At 46.4% G+C, this 22,857-nt stretch overlaps 1 protein-coding gene across 1 annotated transcript in view; it reads left to right on the top strand.

Annotated features, from left to right (window-relative positions):
- The window catches only part of MARS (methionyl-tRNA synthetase), a 143,033-nt gene that overhangs the window by 110,938 nt on the left and 9,238 nt on the right, over positions 1–22,857 (top strand). Inside the window, exon 19 of the mRNA XM_029594591.1 lies at positions 17,133–17,204. Within this exon, the coding sequence (XP_029450451.1) occupies positions 17,133–17,204 (72 nt within the window). The remainder of the gene's footprint in view (positions 1–17,132; positions 17,205–22,857) is intronic.

Below are 22,857 nucleotides of genomic sequence, written 5' to 3'. Positions count from 1 at the left end.
AGGTACATAACTTTTTAACGGGCCGATGCAGTAAAGTGCGCTCAGGCTGAGCACCCTGTTAGCCCCCGTTTGGCCACGCGTTTTCAATACGTTATTTTTACCCCTTATACAGTAAGGGGTAATAGCGCATGGAAAATGCGTGGCCAACCCCCCTCCCCCCCCCCCCCCCAAAAACTAATAGCGCCCGCAACATGCAAATGTATGTTGATGGACCTGTTAGTCATTCCCGCGCAATACAGAAATTAACGCCTGCAGGTGTTAATTTCGGCCGGCACCAGGAAAGTGTACAGAAAAGCAGAAAAAACTGCTTTTCTGTATACCCGCCGACTTAATATCATAGCGATATTACGTCGGAGGTCCCAAAAATTAAAAAAAATCAAAAATTAAAAAAAAAATTAAAAATCTGCCCGCGGGTTGGAAGACAGACCGCTCAATTTTGCCGGCGTCCGTTTTCCGAACTCGTGGCTGTCAGTGGGTTCGAGAACCAATGCCGGTAAAATTGAGCGTCTGCTGTCAAATCTGCTGACAGCTGCCGCTTCTGTCAAAAAGGAGGCGCTAGGGACACACTAGTTTCCCTAGCGCCTCCTTTACTGTGGGCCCTAATTTGCATACGGGCCGATATTGAATTGCGCGCCCAGGACACTGGCCTGTGTACGCGTCAGGAGAGCAGGCGCTTGCTGGCTCTCCCGTGACTTTTACTGTATCGGCCCTTATGTTAGGTGCCTAGATCCTTTAAATAGTCTGTATGGGGGGTGCTGACGTCACCAGCAGAGATCTGCGAGCTCCTGGCGAATCTGACTGAATCGGCTTGAATTATCGCCATCCTTCGAGCCTCGGGTATAAAATAACAAGGAGAGAGAATAAATCATCTTGCTATGGTGGCGAAAAGGAAAAATCCAGATCTCCAACAATTCTCCTACTCAAAACCCGAGGGAGAAAAAGCAGAGAACAGTCGCGAGCAGGCCCCAGATGAGGCCTGTGAGCAGGTGTCAGACCACGCTTTCCCATCTGACTTATCAGAGTTGCCCTCCAGAACGGAACTCAGAGAATGGTTTATAGAACTGCATGCAGACCTGAAACAACATAAGACTTACTTCTCTCCATCTCTGAGGTAAGGGAGGACTTAGCCGCTATGAGAACGAGGGTCGATGAGCTTGTTCCCTGTACGTACCCGGATCAGTCCAGACCGTGGGTTATGCCTCCCTTCCAGCAGATGGAGACAGAGAAAAACTTTGAGGGCGCCCTCTATTTACCTGGTGTGCCCGCTGCGTCCCTTCAGTATTTCTCTGTCTCCAGCAGATGAAGGTTGCAGAACCTCCGGTTCCCATTTCAAATTGTATTTAGGATAAGAATTTTAGGAGGATAATTCTCTTCCTTCCTATTAAATTAAGTGCAGTTATTCTCTTGGATGGATCAAACTTAAAAAAAAAAAAAAAAAAACCAGAGAAAGTTTTGTTATTTTCTCATTTGCTCTTGTTAAGACTTGCATTTTGAACCTGCATTGAGTTTTCAGATCTCTAAGTCTCTGGTAGGTCAGGGGACATTTTTTCCTAGGTGGATTTCCTGGCTTGCGGGGTGCAAGTTGGTGGTCCAGCCTCTCCCCCTGCACTACGACCGGCTACCCTGAGATGCTGCATTCCTCGGGCAGCACTAGCTGAGACGCGACATTCCTCAGCTTCCTCGTTAAAAAAACAAAACAAAAAACAGTGCAGTCTGTTCTTTTGGAGCGGAGGTTAGAGTAGCTTTTACCTGCTCTTGCCAGGCTCCCGGGGTGTTTTTTATGCCGGCTTTAGCCTTCCCCATGCCGTGATCTTCGCAATGTTCAGCCTGTGGGGAGCCCAGGACGCGGCTCTCCCACGAGGGCATTTGCTCAAGGTGCCTCCCCAGTGGGGAGGGTTCTTTGAGGGCTGCCGATCGTCCCAGCTCACGCTCTCAGCACAGCTTCTGTCGGGGGGGGGCGGGAACGGCGGCCATTTTGAATTCTAATTCAGCTGCTGCAACGCAGCCAGATGGCAGCCTGGATGCCGTTTTTTTTTTTCTTCCCCCCCCCCACCCGTTTTAACTCCTGTTAACCCGCCAGCCTCTAGAGCAGAACCAGGAAGACAGTCCAGCGGATCCTACCCATGTCCCTAACCCCTCACACGCTTTTTCAACTGATTTTGTTCTCTTGTTACACAGAGCTTACCTGGCCAGCATTTCTCAGCAAGAGGGTTCAGCTTCTGGCCCCCCTCCTCCAAACGTGATTAGGTTGCAAGATTCACAGGATGCTACAGGGGGTTCCTCAGGGATCCTCCTGGGTTCGGGTGGTCCCCAAACTGGTTCTGCCAGCTCCTCCTCCCGCTGCTCCTGATCAGGACCAAGATGATCCTGTTTCTTATCTGCAGGTGGAGGAGGATGATCCCAGAGTCTTGCATCTCTTTCAGAGAGATGAGCTAGACCCCCTTATTCCCCATGTTCTGGCGGAGTTAGATATTGATGCGCCGCAGGATCCACCAGGCACCAGTGCAGGGACCACTAAGGGAGATCCCATCCTAGCAGGGCTACGCCCTCCAGCAAAAACTTTTCCTTTTCATCCCATGCTACTACAATTGCTGTCCAGAGAATGGGATGCTCCGGATGCTTCTCTGCGGGTAGGAAGAGCTATGGATAAGCTCTATCCTCTTCCTGATGAATTCCTGGAGCTCCTCAAGGTGCCCAAGGTGGATGCATCAGTGACGGCGGTCACGAAGTGAACTACTATTCCTGTGACGGGAGGGGCAGCCCTGCAGGACCTACAGGACCGCAAGCTAGAAGTATACCTCAAGAGAATCTTTGAGGTATACTTGGGAGTCAGAGCTGTGGTATGTAGCTCCCTCATGCAGAGAGCAGGTCTTTGATGGGTGCAACAGCTGCTCAGTACGCAAGAACTACCACCGGAGGAGGTCCAACAGGAAGAACGCCTAGAGGCGGTGATAGCTTACAGGGCAGATGCTCTCTATGATCTCCTCTCAGTGCTGGCTAGGTCTATGGTATCCGGTCTCGGATAGATGCCTTCTCTGGCTCCGTAACTGGTCGGCAGACTCTTCTTCGAAGACTCAGCTGGGATCTCTCCCTTTTAAGGGCATATTGTTGTTTGGTGAGGATTTAGAGCAGATCATTAAATCCCTGGGAGAAAACAAGGTACATAAACTTCCAGAAGACCGTCCGAGGAATTCCAGGATGTTCAGCTCTTCCAGGAGCCGTTTCCAGGACCAGCGGCGTTTTCGTCAGGCGAGGCCTGTCTCGCAGAGACCTCCTTCATCAAGATCACAATCCTGGTCCCTTTCCTTTCGTGGCCATAGAGCCTCTCTGGATGGATTGCCACATAGCTCCACTTCAAAATCCACACAATGAAGGGTTGCCGGCCCACTCCTCACCTCCCCAGATAGAGGAATGTTTCTCCCTGTTTTACGAGGAGTGGGTCAAAATTACATCGGATCAGTGGGTTCTGGATATTCTTAAGTACGGTTACGCTTTAGAGTTTGTCCAGCCCCTAAGAGTACAGGTTCCTTTTCTCTCCCTGTGGTCCGCTGAAGAAACAGCGCATTGTGCGTCAGACCCTCGACCGACTTCTCGACCTTGGAACCATACTCCCGGTACCCCTGAAGGAACATGGATTAGGCCACTATTCCGATTATTTAGTGGTCCCCAAAAAGGAAAATGCTTTCCGTCCAATCTTGGACCTCAAAACAGTCAACAGAGTCCTCAAGGTCCCACACTTCAGGATGGAAACGCTACGCTCCATCATTGCAACAGTATGTGGCGGGGAGTTCCTAGCGTCTTTGGACCTCACGGAGGCTTATCTCCACATCCCTATCCTCAAGGATCATCAGCGATTTCTCCGCTTCAAAATTCTCGGCCAGCATTTTCAGTTTCAGGCCCTGCCTTTTGGTCTGGCGACCGCTCCCACACCTTCACCAAAGTGATGGTGGTGGTGGTGGTGGCAGCAGCCCTACGGAAGGAGGGAGTCCTGGTCCATCCCTATCTTGACGACTAGCTCATCCGGGCGAAGTCCCGGGAGCTTTGCAGGCTGGCAGTCAACAAGGTATTGCCCCTATTAAGCTCTCTCGTATGGGTGGTCAATTTTGCCAAAAGCAGCCTCGTTCCTTCTCAGATGCTGGATTTCTTAGGAGCATGCTTCGATACCACAGTGGCCAAGGTTTTCCTTTGCCAGGATCAAGCACTCAATCTCATTTCTCAGGTACATCACCTCCATTGCCTTACACTTCCCACAGCATGGGATTATCTCCAAGTCCTGGGCTCGATGGCGTCAACTATAGACTTAGTTCCCTGGGCATTTGCGCATATGCGATCCTTGCAACGAGCATTACTCTCCCATTGGAAACCAGTGTCGCAGGAATTTCAAGCTCCCTTACCACTATTGGAAGTGGCCAAGGTCAGTCTGGACTGGTGGCTCAGTCTGGAGCACTTGTTTCAGGGAGTAGACTTGGAGATACCACAGTGGGTGATCATTACCACAGATGCCAGTTTCTCCGGTTGGAGAGCTGTCTATCACGTTCATTTGGCTCAGGGGCAATGGACTCCAGAGCAAGCGAAATGGCCAATCAATCACCTGGAAATCAGAGCGGTTCATCTCGCACTGAAGCGTTTTCACCCCCTAGTGCAGGGCAAGGCGGTAAGGATACAGTCCGACAACGCAACCACGGTGGTGTACATCAATCGGGAAACAGACAAGCTAATGGCATGGGCGGAACACCTATCCCGCCTGGCAGCATCCCACATCGCAGGAGTGGACAATGTACAAGTGGATTTCTTAAGCCATAGATCCCAGAGAGTGGGAACTTTCCGAGGAAGCCACAGCACGTCTTGTCAGCCAGTGGGGGACTCTCCATCTGGATTTGATGGCCACACAGATAAATGCGAAAGCTCCATGCTTCTTCAGTCGCAGAAGGGAACACGGAGTGGAAGGAGTGGATGCGTTGGTGCTTCCCTGGCTCCACGACATCCTGCTTTATGTATTCCCACCATGGCCTCTAGTGGGAAAGGTACTATGGAGGATAGAGGTCCACCTCGGACCTGTGATTCTAGTGGCACCGGAATGGCCTCGAAGGCAGTGGTTTGCGGACCTAGTCAACCTCGCAGTGGACGGCCCGCTTCGCCTGGGACATCTTCCAAATCTCCTTCGCCAGGATCCAGTATTTTTCGAACAGGCAGATCGCTTCTGTCTTGAGGCCTGGCTTTTGAGAGGCAGTGACTGGGGAGAAGAGACTACCCGGAGACAGTCATCTCTACCCTTCTACAAGCCAGGAAAACTTCCACCTCCATCTCTTATGTCCGGGTATGGAAAGTGTTTGATTCCTGGTGTGAAGAAATAGGAGTTGATCTTCATTGAGCTTCGGTAACTCAGATTCTCTCCTTCCTGCAGAAGGGTCTAAGTAAGGGCTTAGCTTACAATTCTCTTTGAGTTCAGGTAGCAGCCCTCGGCTCCCTCATAGGTCGCCTGGAAGGAGCTCCTATGGCTTCTCAACCCAACGTCGTCCGGTTCTTGAAAGGGGTAAAACACTTGAAGCCTCCGGTCCATGCTGTGTGTCCCTCTTGGATCCTGAACTTGATTCTTTGTAAACATGCGCAAAGTGGTGGCCAGCCCAAAAGGAAGTGCCTGAAACTGGTAATGCTCGCCAAGGACTATAAACTGGAGATACCGCTGATGGTCCTTCTGAATTGCAATGTGTAGATACGCTTCCGTCAAATCGAGGGACTCTAAAAACTCCCCTTCTCTGATGGAGGCGATTACGGAACGTAGCATCTCCATGCGAAAATGGGGCATTCTGAGAGCTCTATTGACCTTCTTCAGATCTAAAATCGGACGGAAAGACCCCTCCTTCTTCGGAACCAGAAAATAAATCGTATATCTGCTGGTTCGAAGTTCTTCCGAAGGAACTGGAACGACCGCCCCAAGGACTAACAACCGGCGAAGCGTGAGACACCTGGTGCCTTTTCTCCAGTGACCCGCAGAGCGACACTAGAAATAGATCGCATAAGGGATGAGCAAAATCTAAGGCGAAGCCGTGTTCTATAATGTTTAGAACCCAATGGTCCGACGTTATTTTGACCCACTCCTTAAAAACAGGGACAGCCGTCCCCCAACGACCGGAACAAGGGAGAGGGCCAGTGCTATTTCATTGGGTGGACTTGACTCCTGTTGCCCCTGTGGCACCACTGTCTCGGGCGGGTCTACGGCCACGAAAGGCATGAGACCAACTGCCAGACAACTGTCTTTGGCCAAACGGAGCCGGCTTAGACTGGCGAAAATGGCACTGCCCCCAAAAACACGACTGGGAAGGGCTGAAACCTCTGGAAGCCTTTGGCCTATCTTCTGGGAGCATGTACACCTTATTGTCCCCCAAGGACTTAATGAGCTGCTCCAAATCATCTCCAAGAAGTAATTTCCCCTGGAAACGGAAAAGCACCCAGCCGCAACTTGGAGGAAACATTGGCCGACCAATTACGGAGCCATAAAAACCTACGGGCTGACACCGCAGAAGCCATAGTACGCGAAGACATATGAAGGAGATCATACAAGGCATCCGCCCCATACACTACCACCGCCTCCAAATGATCAGCCTGCTCCGTCTCCTCCGGGAAGAGCTCTCTGGCACTCAGGAGTTGTACCCACCGGAAACTCGCACGCTTCATTAAACTACTGCAAACAGCTGTTTTAACCCCCAGAGCCGACACTTCGAAGATACGCCTGAGAAGCACCTCAAACTTATGATCCTGAGGGTCCTTAAGGGCAGCCGCCCCAATCACCAGAATAGGCATATGCTTGGTGACTGTGGATACGGCCGCATCCACTTTGGGAACCTTAAGGAGGTCGAGAGAGTCGTCCGGCAGCGGGTATAATTTTTCCATAGCTCTGCCTACGCGAAGGCTAGCTTCCAGAGTATCCCACTCCCGAAACATCAGCTGGAGCAACATAGGATGAAAAGGAAAAGTCCTAGCCGGGGGACGAAGGCTAGACAGCACCGGATCCACCGTGCCCTGATCCTGAGGCGTCTGCGTCTGACCAGCCGGTATGCCCAACTCCGCTAGGACATGTGGAATCATCGGCTCCAACTCATCTCTACGAAAGAGCCTAAGGACCCGAGGATCATCCCCTTCCACCAGGGCCACACGCTCGGAATCCTCATCCACGTCTGCCTGAAGTGGATCCGCCAGCGGCAATGCACTCTGGCTCTCGGAACTGGACCCTTCCCGGACCACCCAAATCCGGGAGACCTCAGGAGGATCCGGCCTAGGAACCTACACTGGAGGAGAGGGCCTATCCGCAGGCCACCCTGGAGGGGGCTCAGGATCCCCCATGCGCATAAGGCTAGCTAAATATGCCTTATGTAACAGCAAAATAAAATCAGCCGAAAAAGGATGCTTGCCCTTTACATTTTCCCGATGGGGGGTACCCAAGGGAGCAGGGAAGGCGGGGAAACAAATCGTGGGGAGACCCGGGGCAAAAATCATGCAGAAATAACTGAGGAGGGAGATCCCCCCCCCCCTCCCCCTGCTGAGGTATCGGCATCTGCAGCTCCTAAAATGGCTGCAGTTCCGTGGGAGTGGGGCAGGCTGAGTACCAAGAGGCAGCATTGGGACGCCCGCACCACAGGACCAAAGCGCCTGCCTCCCCTTTCCACCAGCCGCTGCTGGGCACTCGCCCCCGGGAAGACAACGGGAGCAGAGGCTATCTTGGGAGAGCCGTGCTGTCGGCTCCCCTGCAGGCTTTACATGCCGAAGCGCACAGCATCACCGTGCTGTAAAAGAGAGGAGGCCGCCAAAGTAAACACCAGAGCCCGGGAGATCGAAGAAGAGCAGCACAGCTCTAAAAAAAAAAAACAAAAACGACGCAGATTGTTCCGTTTTTTTGTTTTTTTTAAATCGCGTTGGCCTCACCAGAGCACAACTCATGGTTGTCTGTGGGCTGGGGGGGAGGGACCGGCCCACCAGAAAATCCCCCCAGTCACTCACCGGCTGCTGCTCCTGGTACACTAAAGCGAAGAGAGAACTTCCCGGCAGGCCTACCACCGAGGGGAAAATTACTCTGCTCCTTGGGAGGCCTGGCTTTTTTTTTTTTTTTTTTTTTGAAACTTTGTTTCAGCCAGACAAATTTAAAAGATTCCTGTCACTGCAACTTTTTTTTTTTTTTTTTTTTAATAGAATCAATTAGCCAGGACTGCAGGTTCTGCCACCTTCATCTGCTGGAGACGGAGAACTACTGAAGGGGCTGCAGGTGGCGCGTCCTATTAGAGGGGTGCCCTTCAAGTTTTTCTCTGTCTCCATCTGCTGGAAGGGAGGCATAACCCAGCAGTCTGGGCTGATCCGGGTATGTACAGGGAAAAACTTTGAATGAGACTGCAGAAGCCCTGAAACAAGCCAATCTGCCAGTCAATTTCACGGCAAGGAGAACAGAGGAATCATCACATAAAACAACTGCTACCCCAGGTCGGCAGAGAGCGGGTCACCACAAGCGGCTGGAGCGCCAACATCTAACGCCTAAGTCTCCAATCAAGCAATCGACTGGATTGAGGAAAGACTGTGAGGATAGTGTCTGATGGTGAGTTTTCACATGTAATTCAACTAGCAGTTAACCGACGTGATTCAGATAGCGGACAGTTTTTTCTTTCTTTTCTTTTTTCACATGCGGAGTTAAACGATGGCACTTGCCTGACGGATAGGCAAGGTATTTGGCTTGGAAATGGATTCTGCCAGCTCTCACGGGGGAGCGAACTTCTCCCTGGTGCGACAAGCCCCCGGTGTAAGGGGAGGTATCCAAGAGAAGGATACAGTATAGGAGGGGGAGGTATGAGATTGAAAGACGGGTTTAAACATGAGCTCACTGGGGATTATTATGGTAGCATTTTTTAAAGTCCTATTTTGTGGTTATATTTAAGGGGGGATGAAGACGAAGTCTTACAATGTTATCTTAATAGACATGGTTTTCCTAAATGTATGGTCCCTTAATGTTAAGGGTCTAAACTCCCATAAGAAAAGACAGCTATTACAGCAGGATTTAATATGATATAAAGTGTCAATAGCTTTAATTTAAGAAACCCATTTAAAGCCACGGTATGAGTCAGTGTTGCAAATAAAGGGATTCCCTAACCAATATTTGGCGGCCAGTACCAAAGGTTCGAAATATGCTGGTGTAGGTGTACTTGTATCCCAACAAATCACTTATGAATATTTATTTATTTTATTTATTTATTTAAGGTCTCTTTTATACCGACATCCGTTGACACATCGCATCGGTTTACAAAAAACAAAAACTTTTGGGCGGAGCCCTTACATATAACAGCGGAACAAGATTAACTTTTGGGCGGGGCCCTTACGTATAACCAATAGAGTACATTAAACAGGGGGGTGAAAACTAGATATAAATATAAATCAATATGAGTAAACCAACTATATACACAGATAGGAGAGTTCAAAGTACAAAAAACAGCAGGCAAATTCTTAGTCTTAAATCGAAGGCATTCATAGTCATAGCTCGAAGAGTATATATTATAGAGGAATATATACTCTTCGAGCTATATGGGTGTTATCTTTTACTGAAGATAAAAATAGGTAACGAGGTATTCACCTTGATTAGTGTATACGCACCGAATGTAGATCAGGGTCACTTGCTCTAGTACCCCATCTAGGGTCACCTAGATGGGGTACTAGAGCAATTTTCAGAGGGGCAAATAATATGGGGGGAGACCATAACCTAGTACAATCCCCAGATTGGATACATCTAATTATAGATTAGCGGCAAACTGGAAAGTTGTCTGAATTATCCTCAATCATGTCCAGATGGGGGAATGGTAGACATTTGGAGACGGTGTTTCCCAACCTCCAGATCATATACATTTTACTCCCTACCACATGGGACATACTCGAGAATTGATTTTATTCTTCTAGACAAGACCCTGCAAAATGAGGTGTCCAGGGTGGAGATTGGGTATATAATGCAGTCCGATCACTCCCCAATGTGGGTCACAATACAACTATCTTGCTCAGGTACTTGCTTGAGATATTGGAGGCTGAATGATGATTTACTACAGGAAGATGATTATTGTGAACCAGTGAATGCCTCTCTGAGAATATTTCCAACTGAACAAATCCACAGTAAACTCAGCAGGTACCCTATGGGAATGTACTAAAGTAGTTATGCGAGGTCAATTTATAGCACAAGCAACTAATTTAAGAGAAAAGCGTAAAACTGAATTACTACAAGACATAATCCGTTTATCGCAACTCCATACAGCCACGCTAGATAGCACAGTATTTAAGAAACTTAATGCTACATGCAGCGAACTTAATATCTTAGAATCAGCCACGCAACGCACGCAACAAAGGTTTTTTGAAAGGAATAACAAGGCTGGTAAAGTGCTAGCACAGAAATTAAAGATTTTAACTACTCAGAATAATATAGCTAAAATCAAGGACACCAAGGGTAATATTTTAACATCCTCCCCGGACATACGTGAATGCTTCACTAGACTTTATTCCTCATTATATAATAGGGATGATTCTATTACACTAGATATTATAGCTGACTATCTGCAGTCTGTCTCCCTACCAACTTTAACCAAGGAGCAAAAACAATTCTTAGATGAACCAATTAGCACAATAGAAGTGATGGCAGCTATTAGGAAAGTCACCAGGCCTAGTTGGCTTCATGGGCTGCTATTATAAAAAATGTAGCCCCTTATGGACTTTTTTAATGGTATCCGAGAGGGTGCTTCCTTACCGCTTCATTCTAATGTTGCTGGAATAACAATCATAGTGAAGCCAGGGAGAGACCCTACTCTATGTGGGTCTTACCATCCCATTTCTTTAATCAATGTAGACCTAAAAATTCTAGCTAGAGTTCTAGCGGGACGCCTAAATACTATCCTCCCTCTATTGGTTCACCGGGATCAGGTGGGATTTATAGCCCAAAGAACTGCGGTGGACAATGTCCGTAAAGTAACGGATATTTTATGGTAGGCTAAAAAAGAGAATACCCTGCTTCTTTTACTGGCCATAGATGCTGAAAAGGCGTTTGACATGGTCCACTGGGAATTTTTATTTGCGACAATGGAGAGGATGAGGTTTGGCTCTTTTATGACCTGGGTGAAACAATTATTTCACGACCTGCTAGAATGGGTTAAGATGAATGGAGTGCAAAGAGGTACAAGTCAGGGATGTCCGCTGTCCCCACTGCTATTTGCACTCTTTCTCGAACCGTTCACTATGAGAATAAGGGAGGCTGCGGGCATTTCCGGGGTACAGAAAGGAAACTTAAATTTAAAAATTTCTCTTTTAGCGGATGACATTTTATTAACTCTATCTAACCCAGCTCAATCTTTACAAAATGTCACCACTGAATTGCAAGCATTTAGTGCAGTATCTGGATTTAAGATAAATCCGAAATTCTAAATATTAATGTTGCACAGCAGACCGTTACAGAGCTCAGATTTCGCTATCCTTTTAAATGGGCATCATATTTAGGGGTGCACATCGGCCCCAATGTGAAGGATCTGTTTCGACTTATGTTCCGCTGATCCGCATAATAGAGAAGGATTTAAATAAATGGGACGCATTGCTGTAGTGAAAATGAATGTGTTACCTTGACTTCTATACTTATTTATTACATTACCAATTTTTCAAAGCTCCGCCATACTTTGTGTTTGGCAAAGAAAAATATTTGACTTTATGTGGCAAAAGTGCCTGCAAGAGTATCGCGCCGTCTGCTCTACCAACGCAGAGACCGAGGTGGATTGGGGGTGCCAAATCTAGAATGGTACTACGTGGCTGCCCAACTTAAAGCAATTCCAGATATGCATAGAGAAACCTCTGTAAAACAGTGAGTGTCTTTTGAAGAAACTATTGTAGGAGGCATGCCTCTGCGAGCAATGCCGAAGCAACCCCGTGGTACCTGGACTGTTGTAGGTGAATTGCCAATCTCTTTGGAGACAACCATGAGAGTTTGGCTCAGATGGCGAACACGCCTGGTGGGAAATAGGGAATATTTTCATTTAACTCACCTTCTTTTTTTTTTTTTTTTTTTTTTTAGTAGTCATTTCCCGGATGGGAGACTTAATAAATCGTTCAGGGAATGGCGTATACATGGAATTACCAGGGTAGGACATTTACTAAGGGGAGGATCTATTATGAAGTGGCATGACATACGAGATACCTACCATTTATCTCAGCGGTTCTCAACCGGTGTGTCGTGACACACCAGTGTATTGCCAAGAACATGCAGGTGTGTCGTCACACTTCCCGGTCCCCCGCTGACCCAGCTGCTCCCCCTAACCAAGAAAAATAGGTCCTCCGCCCGGGCTTAAAATGCTGATAGCCCGGGCGGAACGCAGCAGGACAGCTGGAGTCAGTGGCACCGACATTCTCTCTTCTTCCCGCACCCCGGAAGAGGAAGTGGTGAGCAGCAGGTGCGTGCGCGGGAAGAAGAGACCAAGCTAGTGCGGGCGGCATCGGCCTGAAGAAAAGAGAGGCGCAGCCTGAAGAATGTACAGCGCGGCTCGGAGTAAAATGAGAAACAACGTAAAACCCCACAGCCGATGGGACTCCTTTCTCTGCGAGGGCCTTTAGGGTTGGGAGGAGGCGGCTGCTGCCGCTAGTTCGGGGGAGGGGGGGAGAGTGAGTGAATGAGCAAGCAAATGTGTTTGAGAGCCTGTGTGTGTGAGTGAGATAGCATGAATGTAAGTGAATGATTGAGAGCCTGTGTGTGTGAGTGAGATAGCATGAATGTAAGTGTATGATTGAGAACCTGTATGTGTAAGTTTGTGATTGAAAACCTGTTTGTGTGTGAGAGAGATCATGTGTATGTATGATTAAGAGCCTGTGGGCCGGATTTTAAAAGCCCTGGCCCTACTGTAAACCGTTGTGAAGGCCAGTTCCAAACAATGGTATATAAAGCACATAAATAAAATAAATAAATATTTTAAAAAGGCCCGGCGATGCGCGTAAAGCCCCGGGACACGTGTAAGACACATGTAAGAGGCCTCCAATAGCAGACACAAAGGCCCATTATTATTGGGCCTTTGTGTCTGCTATTTTGAAATATTTTATTGGTATCTAGATATTTTTTATATGAGTTTTTAATTATTGGATATTCCATTCATCAGCTGTTTTGAAATAATCTGTTCTTTTTATTAGTATGGTTTTTACTGCTATTGATTTTATATTTCTTGATTTGTTTTATAAGGATGGGTGATGTTTCTTTTTTTCCTTTGTTACACTGCATACAGAGACTCTGGCTTGTTGCGTTTCCAATTCAGTTTTTGTCTGCATGTTTCTAGTTATGCTTTATAGTCTCTTTATTCTTTGTTAGGTGAGGGTCAGCACATGTGATTCAGGTGAGGTTTTCTGCTGGCATGTAGTTTCTGTGTAGGGCTCTATAGTAGCCTGGCTTATTCAGTTTTCCTAATAGGAGGTGTATTGGTGTCTTAAGGCCTGGTATAATACTTTCAGTGTTGCCTTTTCTTAGGTAAGGTGTTTACTGTTTGAGAACTAGAAATTGGTGATGTTTTAGTGTGGGATGTTTATTATTTATGCAATTTCTGTTCAGACAGAAGTATTTTTTCCTTGTGTCATTCTTAACAATAAAAATAATACTGGACCTTTATTTTTTATTTCCGCCATGAATTGTAATGAGCAGTGTGTCACATGTGAGTGTGGTCTGTCAGGTGTGTCACAATAGGAAAAATGTTGAGAACCACTGATTTATCTAACAATGACTTTCTGGCTGGTTATCAAGTAATACATTTTCTGAGATCATCAGAAATTTATTTATTTATTTATTTATTTAAAGTTTTTGTATACCGACATTCGTTAAGAAAACATCACATCGGTTTCCATGGAACAAAAAAGTAGCCAACAGGGCTTTACAGTGAAACTGATATAAGAACGGGGGGAGGGGGGTGGGCATTGAGTTCCATAAGGAGGGTCCAGCTAGGGATAAGGCGCGTTGTTTGGTGGCTGTTAGTTGGAAGAGTTTAGGAGAAGGCGTGTGAATGGTTGCTGTATATGGCATTCTGGTAGGTCTGGTAGAGGAGCGGATTTGTAAGATGTCTGTGAACCATAGCATGTCTGGATTGTGGATGGCTTTGTGTATGAGGGTAAGGGTTTTAAATTGGATTCTAGCTGTGATGGGGAGCCAATGGAGTTGTTTGAGAATAGGTGTGATGTGGTCTTTTTTGCGTATGCCTGTTAATATTCGTGCAGCTGCGTTTTGTAGTAGCTGCAAGGGGGCAATGCTATTCTTCGGAAGACCTAGGAGTAGAGCATTTGAGTAGTCAATCTTAGATAAGATGAGGGCTTGTAGTGCTGTTCTGAAATCGCTGAAGTGCAGGAGGGGTTTAAGTTTTTTGAGGGTGTGAAGTTTATGGTAGCAGTCCTTGATGGTGGAGGAGATAAATTTCTGTTGGCTGAATTGTGGGTCGAGTATGACACTGAGGTCTCTTAAGTTTTGCGAGAAGACTGGGTGGGCGAGGGGTGAGCTGGTTGTGGAGTTGGGGAGAGGGTTGATGTGTTGGGGTGTGATTATCTTAAGTTCAGTTTTGTTCGCATTTAGAGCTAGGTTGAGTTGGGTAAGAAGACTGTTGATGGAAGAGAGTGCATTTTCCCATCTTTTTAGGGCGTTGGAAATGGTATCAGTGATGGGTATAAGAACTTGCACGTCGTCAGCGTAGACGAAGTGTGAGAGATCAAGGTTGAGAGTAGATGGCAGAGGGGGAGGAGGTAAATGTTAATGGGGTACGCCCCTTGTGATATCAATTGTCTCGGATTCGTGGTTTTCAATTTTTACCTTGAAGTGTCTGTCACTGATGTATGATTTGAACCAGCGAAGGGGGGTCCCAGAGATGCCAATATCAGCTAGCCTGTCGAGTAATATAGAATGGTTGATGGTGTCGAAGGCTGCGGATATGTCTAATAGGGCTAGAATGAATGTGTGACCTTTGTCAAAGCCTCTGATGACGAGGTCAGCGAGGGAGATCAGTAGAGTTTCGGTGCTGAAATGCTTTCTAAAGCCGTGTTGAGATGGATAGAGTATCTGGTGTTGGTCTAGGTAGTTTGACAGTTGCATGTTGACAGATTTTTCAAGGACTTTGGCAAGGAATGGGAGGTTGGAGATAGGGCGGTAGTTGGATAAGTCGGTAGGGTCAAGTTTCGGTTTCTTAATGATTGGTTTTACTATGGCTAGTTTGAGCTGGTTGGAAACTTCTCCGGTGGATAATGAGGTGTTGATAATGTCAGCTAATGGTTGGGAAATGCAGTCTGGGATTGTCAAGAGCATTTTGGAGGGGATCATGTCGGAGGGGTGGGTGGCGGGTCGCATTTTCTTAAGTATTGCAGAGATTTCGGAGGAGGAATGACACCTTCCTTAAATCAAGGGAAAACATTATTTGAGCACTATTGTGAAAATGCAGATAAGAAAAGAGGTGTGGTTTCTAAAATATACGCAATCTTAAATGGACCAGCAAAACATCCTCACCCCCATATCATTGCTTGGGAAGCCGATCTAGGGTTATCATTTAAATCTGAAACTTGGTACCAGGTTTATGGCTCGGCTTCGGAAATGCTCTATATCTATGGCGATGCAGGAAAATTGCTATAAGATACTTACCAGGTGGTACCTTGCTCCCCACACCCTACATCGTAGACATCCTAAATCCATTGAACTATGCTGGAGGGCATGAGGGGACCTTCTTTCTTACATGGTGGAGCTGTGGGAAGATTCATGAGTTTTGGAAGGTGATAATTCACAGGTTAGAAAAGATCCTGGGGCTTAGCAATTTACTTGATGCTGGCTTTGCACTGCTTAATATCCCCCACAAGCCTTTGACGAAACAACAGATATTCTTTTGTCAACAAGTTTTTATTGCAACTAGAATAGCTATAGCACTTCACTGGAAGTTGCCGAGAATTCCATCTTTACAAATTGTTCAACAACGAGTACATTCTTATTGCAGAATGGCAGCCACTTCAGCTGCTCTGTCTAAAAGCAAATTAAAATTTCAAGCAATATAGGGTTCTTATTTACATTGGGTAAAAACTAATCAAACTTGAACCATCATGACACCAGGAAATGGATGTTACTGTCTTGATAAACCCCTCTAGATCTTATTGGAAATGACTAATTATTGTATTATGATTTTAGTGAGCTCATGGGCAGGAAGGGGGAGGGAGTGGGGGGGGGGGATGCTTTATTTCTGTCTATGAAAATGAGTCAACATTTGCCTGATTCAGGATATGAATCTTTTTTCCTTATTAATGCTATGTATCTGTATGACGATCAATAAAAATCTTTAATTAAAAAAAAAATAGCCTGTATGCTTCCTGTGAGGCTCAGTGCAAAACCCAACATTACATGCTTTCAGGAAGAAGTAAAGGCGTGTGGTTGCTGTGTGCAACAGCGCCAGCCACCATTGTAATCAATCTGTAATTACGACTCGTGTATATGAACGAGTTTCTCCTTAGCTCATTCTGCACTCTCCTAATGAAAGGAGGAAAGCTCTTGAAAGATAACCACAAATTGAATCAGGTCAATAAAAAATAGTGCCTACAACTTTTCTGTTAATCTTTTATTTCTAGGGAAAATAAATAAACTTTTAATGAAAAGCTTACTTTCAGAGGAGAGCATTTCATCCTGGCTTATTTGTGCATGTTAGAGACACTAAGATGATCCTTGAGAGGCTTCTCATGAATTCATTGCTGGCAGTTAAAGTAACTGGATTTAAATAATGGTTTGGACAAGCTTCTGGAGGAAAGAAATTGTTATAAATCAAGTAGACTTGGGGAAAGTCACTGTTTATTCCTGGGTGTTAGTAGCATGAGATCTGTCTACTGTTTGGGATCCTGCCAAGTACTTGTGACCTGGATTGGCCTTTGTTGAAAACTGAATACTAGGCTTGATCTGACCCAGTATGGTGGTTCTTATGTAATAAATAGCTGTAGGTTATTAAAGTTATCCAAATGAAAGAGCTGACAGCAGGGTCCTCCCTGCTCAGTGAGAAGACTCATTTGGCTGTAGGGGGTCCTGTCTACTGGTTCTGTGACTTGGATTCATTCTTTCTGTGCTGGACTTGCAGTTGACTCTGTGATTCTTCTCTCTGCAGGTCGCCCCACTGTTCCAGAAGCTGGAGGCTGAGCAAATTGAGACTCTGAGGAAGCACTTTGGTGGAGGCCAGGTACAATAGGAGCTAGGGAGAGAGCTGCTTTTGAGAAAGAGAACTATTTCTTTTTTTGTGGTACCTTCCCCAATTTGAATCTGCAAGAGGCAGGGAGGGGTCTTGAGGACAGTTGGTTAAATTGTCCAGTGGTGGTATCGTACAAGATGCTAGATATCGTCAAAAATTGATGGAACCAATCTGGCAAAAAATGCACCAATATCATATGCCTTTTTTTTTCCATTGGGTCTAGTCAGGCTAAGCAAGCCTGCAATACTTACCCTGCTAGACCAGTCCAGACATGTGAGTTTATGCCAGCCTGCCAGCAGATGGAGACAGAACCACAACCTTTTCAGTGATGATATCACTGCTATAAGGAGTGGTGCTGACAAGACAATTGCCAGTATCCTTATAACAAACCAGTGGAGTAGAAAAACCCTTTTAAAAAAAACAAAAAACCTCCAATAGGCATGAACTCTCCAACAGTAATCCATCTCTCAGTATTTCACCAGGATTACAAGGACAGGAAGTAGTAAATAGTAGCCAGAATATCAGACTCCAAGAATCCTCACGTTCTCTCCAAGGAGAGATGGAGGGAGACTGGGCAATGATACAGGCCAAAAGGGCCTATGAGACCACCTCCCCCAACAGGCTTCTCTGTGCTGTAGAAAGCCTGGAGTATAACCACAAATTCCAGCAGAAAATGTCCATGAGGTTGAGAAAGGAGACTCTGATAAGCATCCTTTGCCCCTTCCTCTTCTGGGGATAGTATCAGAAGACGTAATGCCCCCCCCCCCCCCCCCCCCCCATTTGGAGCAACTCCAAAATAGAGGAACCCAGAGCTGAGCCATAAAGGGGATCTAAGATTGAGGACATTCCTGCCTGCATCTGCTGGAGCTTCCTGTTCCCACCCCCGCTCTGCAGTTTTCTCACTTGCAAGAGAAACTGCTGCCTACAGCGAGCTGACTCGCTGAAGTAGTCTCTGTGACCCCCATCACAGAAGAGGCAGAAGAGCCTACTGCACTGGAGATGCACCAGTACACATACCCCCACAGCAACATCCTTGATCTGTCATCACCCAAAGACTCCCCCCCCCCCCCCCCCACCTAATACTGTTTTCTTCCCCTGGCAAGTTCCTCCTGACCAATGAAATGGTACTCACCTTCCATAGGCCTCAAGAGCTGGTCCAAAAGCCACCAAGCTCGAGGCTGGATTTACCACAAGCCTGTATGGGAAGCTGTACAAGTCTCTTCTCAGCAGTAAACAGCATGGCTGAATCAAACCTCTTTTTTTTTTTTTCTATTTTTCATTCTACGGCAAGTTGCAGCCTTAACCCACTGCCTTCCTAAGAGAGCGAGAGAGCTAGGCAAGAGTGGTGGCGAGTCTGACCAGAGGGCCTCTTCTGAACCCTCCAGAAGCTCAAGCTTTATCTCTAAACTTAACCAGGGCCTGAATGGTGCTTAGAAACCAAGCAATAGTAGACTTTCTACCAGGCAAACCAAACTCTTCCCCACCCCTGGGAGCATGGTGTAGGGCCTGTTGTACTAGGGGAATACTGACATGCAATTATTGTCCCAGGAGCTAAGGACCTTGCTGTATCAGAGGTGTCAGCCCAAAGAATGATTCCCTGGGAGTAAAACAGACTCCTGCTCTTCCAAGGTTGGGCCAGGAGACTGAATGCTGGGAGCTTTTGAATTCTGCTGCACTAGGCCAGCTCATGCCACCACCTGTTGCTGGAGACAGAGAATACTTACAAGTGCCTCATCTGCATCACTTCTTATACCAGTGATGATGTCACTGAAAAGGTTGTGGTTCTCTGTATGCATCTGCTGGCTGGGTGTCATAAATCCATGCGGCTGGACTTGTTTAACGGGATGATAAATTCTAATAGTACATTTTATTTATTTATTTAAAAAATTTTCTATACTGTCGTTAAGTTAAATACCATCGCAACGGTTTTCAGAAGGGCACGATAAAGAGAAATATGGGTGGTATAGATTACAAATTACTCGTGTGCCATCATAGTACGGTAACAATGTAAAATAATAAACTAGGTGTGTAAATTAAACCTGAGTGTTAGGAACAAATTAGGCAGTTTGATTTTAACATTAATATGCTTATGTAGGTTACTAAAAACTTCTAGCTTGGTGCATCCTTATCGCTCAACTATTTTTCTCCTTTTCTTTATCTTTATAAAATGCTTGTTTAAAAAGCCAGGTTTTCAGATTAGTTTTGAATAATTTCAGATTTCTCTGTAGTCTTATTTCGAGTGGCATGGTATTCCAGAGTACAGGACCAGCCAGTGACAGTGCTCTTTCCCTTACTTGCGTGAGGGAAATAAGTTAGTTTTTGATAATATCTAGCAGCTTGTACACAACCATCATTAGATAATTTTGCTATTTATTATTTAGGAGTTGCTCTAGCAGTTAATTCATTTTTATTGGGTTGGTGTGGACTGTCTGCATTTTTTTTTTTTTTTTAGTCTGCCATTTAGTAACTCTATGCCAGACATTTTTTCAGCTCTCTCTTCTCTTTGCCTCACCTGTCATGTTTTTTTCCTTCTGCTTGTTCTTCTACTGTAGCTGGAAAATGGCAGCCAGGAACCTCAGGTAATCCTCCTGCTTGCTTCTTATTCCATACTCATACATACTTTGAGAACAAGCTTTCCTTCCCTTCTTTAATATATGTCATAAATCGGCATTGAAGGGGGGGTGATGGTGCAAGAATCATACATCATAGACCAGATCTGCAAATGTGTTTAAAATTGCGAGAGGGTTAGGGTAGAGGTTCAGTGGCAATGTTGAGTGTAACCATACTGAAGACCAGGGTTTGGTTCTTGATCCTAGCTTCTTGTCCTCAGCATAGGGATGCTGTAGAGGCAGCGTTCACAGACCAAGAAGGGGCAGAATGGAGGAAAGAGTGAAGAACATTATGCAGCCTAATAATAAGACCTGCGTACATGGGTATCAAAAGTATATGCCTGTAGCTATGATGGCTGGTCTAGCCAGGCAGAGAAGAGGGTAACATGCAGGAAAACCTCTGGGCTTGTGCTCCTACCTAGCCCTGTAGGGAGAGATTCTGTTAGAAATAAACACCCAAGAGCACAGGACAAAACCAGCTCACTGCTAAGTTTTCATTAATAACTAAACCCATCATGCCATTTGATATTTAATAGAGAGACGCATTTGTTTTTCAGGGAGTTCAGGGGCAATGAAAACCGAGAATTTTTCCAAAATTTTGGAAAAACTTGTATTTCGGGTTAGTGCAAGCGCGAACGCCTGTTAATACACACTGACCCGAAAATCGGGGGCCCGAAAAAAAAACCCAAAAAACCCCAATGTACATGTCTAATAGTTAACCCCTTACTATTGCTTGTTGTGTCTCCATTAAGTAGCTTCCTTGTAACAAAAAGTGTGAGGGCCCTCTTGTCTTCTCCTCTAGTTACCTCATAAAGGGGTAGATTTTAAAAGGGTTATGCGCGTAAATGGCCTTGCGCGCGCTGGGCCTATTTTAAAAAGGCCCGACGATGTGCATAAGTCCTGGGGCTTGCAAAAAGGGGCAGGGTCAGACTCCTGGCACAGCGGCCATATTTGCTGCTGTGCCGGCGTGCGCAACTTGTGGCTGCCCGGAGGCAGGCACAAAAGGTAAAACAAATATTTTTGGGGGGTTAGAGTAGGGCTGGGGGGGGGGGGGGGGAAGGGAACAGGGGAGGGCAACCCAGCTCAGCGAGCACAAGGTGCACAATTGTGCACCCCCTTGCATGCGCCGACCTCTGATTTTATAACTTGTGCGCGCCTGCAAGTTATAAAATCAGGTGTACATGTGCACGCTATAAAATCTACCCCAAAATGTAAAGCCTGCTGTTTTCAAATTCTTTTCTGTTTAACAACACTCGAGTTTTCAGAATGTGGAGCTGCAGGGTATTTGGTTGTCAGAAGCTAAATAATCGTGGCTGGTGTGCTACTATGGTGCACAGAGTGGGACGCAACTGTCCACGCAGAGCTGTGCAAGTGGTGCACACAAAGCTCTCTTAAAGAACTGCAAACCCAAGTTGATTGGCAAAGTAAGAGAAAGAGGATCAGCTTTAAGTTCAGTTTAAGGATAAAGCTTAGAGAGATTGTATAAAATAAATTATAGATGTTTTCCTGTTTGATGTCAGTTGCTCCCAAATGTATTAAGTTGTTTTATCTGTAAACCGGAATGAAGGCAGCCAGCTAAATTCCGGTATATAAAAGCTTTAAAATAAATAAATAAAATCAGAATTGTAAGGAAGGCATTGAAAAGATGCAACACTTAATTCTCCTCTTTAGAAAATAAAGCTGTCAAGGCAGTAATGTTCTGCTTTGGTTGGTTTCTATCCCAGATATTTAGCTGGGAATAAGGTGATTTTTCACCAACATCTTTCTCCCAAATATTTTATCCCTTCCTCCTCCTCCTCTGAAAACCCCCATCATATTCTCACAGTATGGGTAGAATTTAAGCAGACTTATAAGTAAGAAAATGATTCCAGGTGAGCTGTCAGACAGCTAAACCTATAACATTTGTACAGACATGTGGTGCAAGTATAAAAGCTCATTCCTGAACCTACCCCGATCAGTCCAGACCAGTGGGTTTTGTATCCCTACCAGCAAATGGAGTCAGAGAACAAAAGTTTGGGCACTGCTACATAACCTGCAGTCCCTCAGTATTTCTCTGACTCCAGCAGATGGTAGAGGTGCACTGCTGCAGTCTGATAGTTTTTTTTTTTTTTTGGTTTTTTTTTAAACAGGCAAGTGACAAAATTTTAGTTAAGAGTAGGTAGTGTCAGTGCTGGAGCTCCCTGCGATGTTAGGCACATTCGTAGGCCATCCCTCAGTGGAAGCTGGGAGACTGAGGGGTTGGATGCCCCTGACTGAGCCTCATCTGCAACAGTCCGGTAGGCAGGGAAACTAGGGCTCCGGTCAGCAGGGCCTGTCTCTTCAGTAGGGGGGGGAGGAGGAGTGAACCATCCTAGGTCTTAGGAAGAGGATCTTCCCCCCCCCCCCCCAATTTTGTCCCCGGTCAAGCAGGATTGCTCGATTTGGGGAGGACCTGGGGGAGTCTTCCCCGGTGCGCATTCTCCTGCTTCACCAGACCTTCCTAGCCAGAAAGCAGGCTGCTTTCAAGAGAGCAGGACGTCCTGCGGATCCAAGGCAGTTCCAGACCAAGAGGGCGTCCCGGACCTTCGCAGGCCTGGTGACCCGCAGGGTTTGGGAATCTGAGGGATCGACTGACCATCATTTGGGGGGGGGGGGGGGACTCCAGATTCACGAGGGGCAGATCAGGATCCACACCACAGTCACTATTTGGGTGATGGGACCCAGGACGATCCGGACAAGTTCCTACCTCTAGAAGGGGATGATCCCAGCATGGTGTGCTTGTTTTAGCATGAGGAGTTGTCCACTTATCCCCCCAGTTTTGGAAGTTCTGAGGGTAAAGGTCTTCCAGGAGGAGTCTGATAGCAAAGGGGTTAACCCAGTCCTGGATGGGATCAGGGGACCGACTATGTCCTTCCCTCTGCTGAAGAAGATCCGTAAGCTGATGAATCGGGAGTGGGACTCCCTGGATGCGGGCTTGAAGGTGGGCAGAAGGATGGCAAAGCTTTACCCCTTGGCGCAGGAGATCTTAGATCTTCTTAAGGTCCTGAAAGTGGATG

This window comes from Rhinatrema bivittatum, chromosome 3, assembly GCF_901001135.1.
Source record: "Rhinatrema bivittatum chromosome 3, aRhiBiv1.1, whole genome shotgun sequence".
NCBI lineage: Eukaryota > Metazoa > Chordata > Amphibia > Gymnophiona > Rhinatrematidae > Rhinatrema > Rhinatrema bivittatum.
This window is presented reverse-complemented; position numbering and strand designations above follow the sequence as displayed.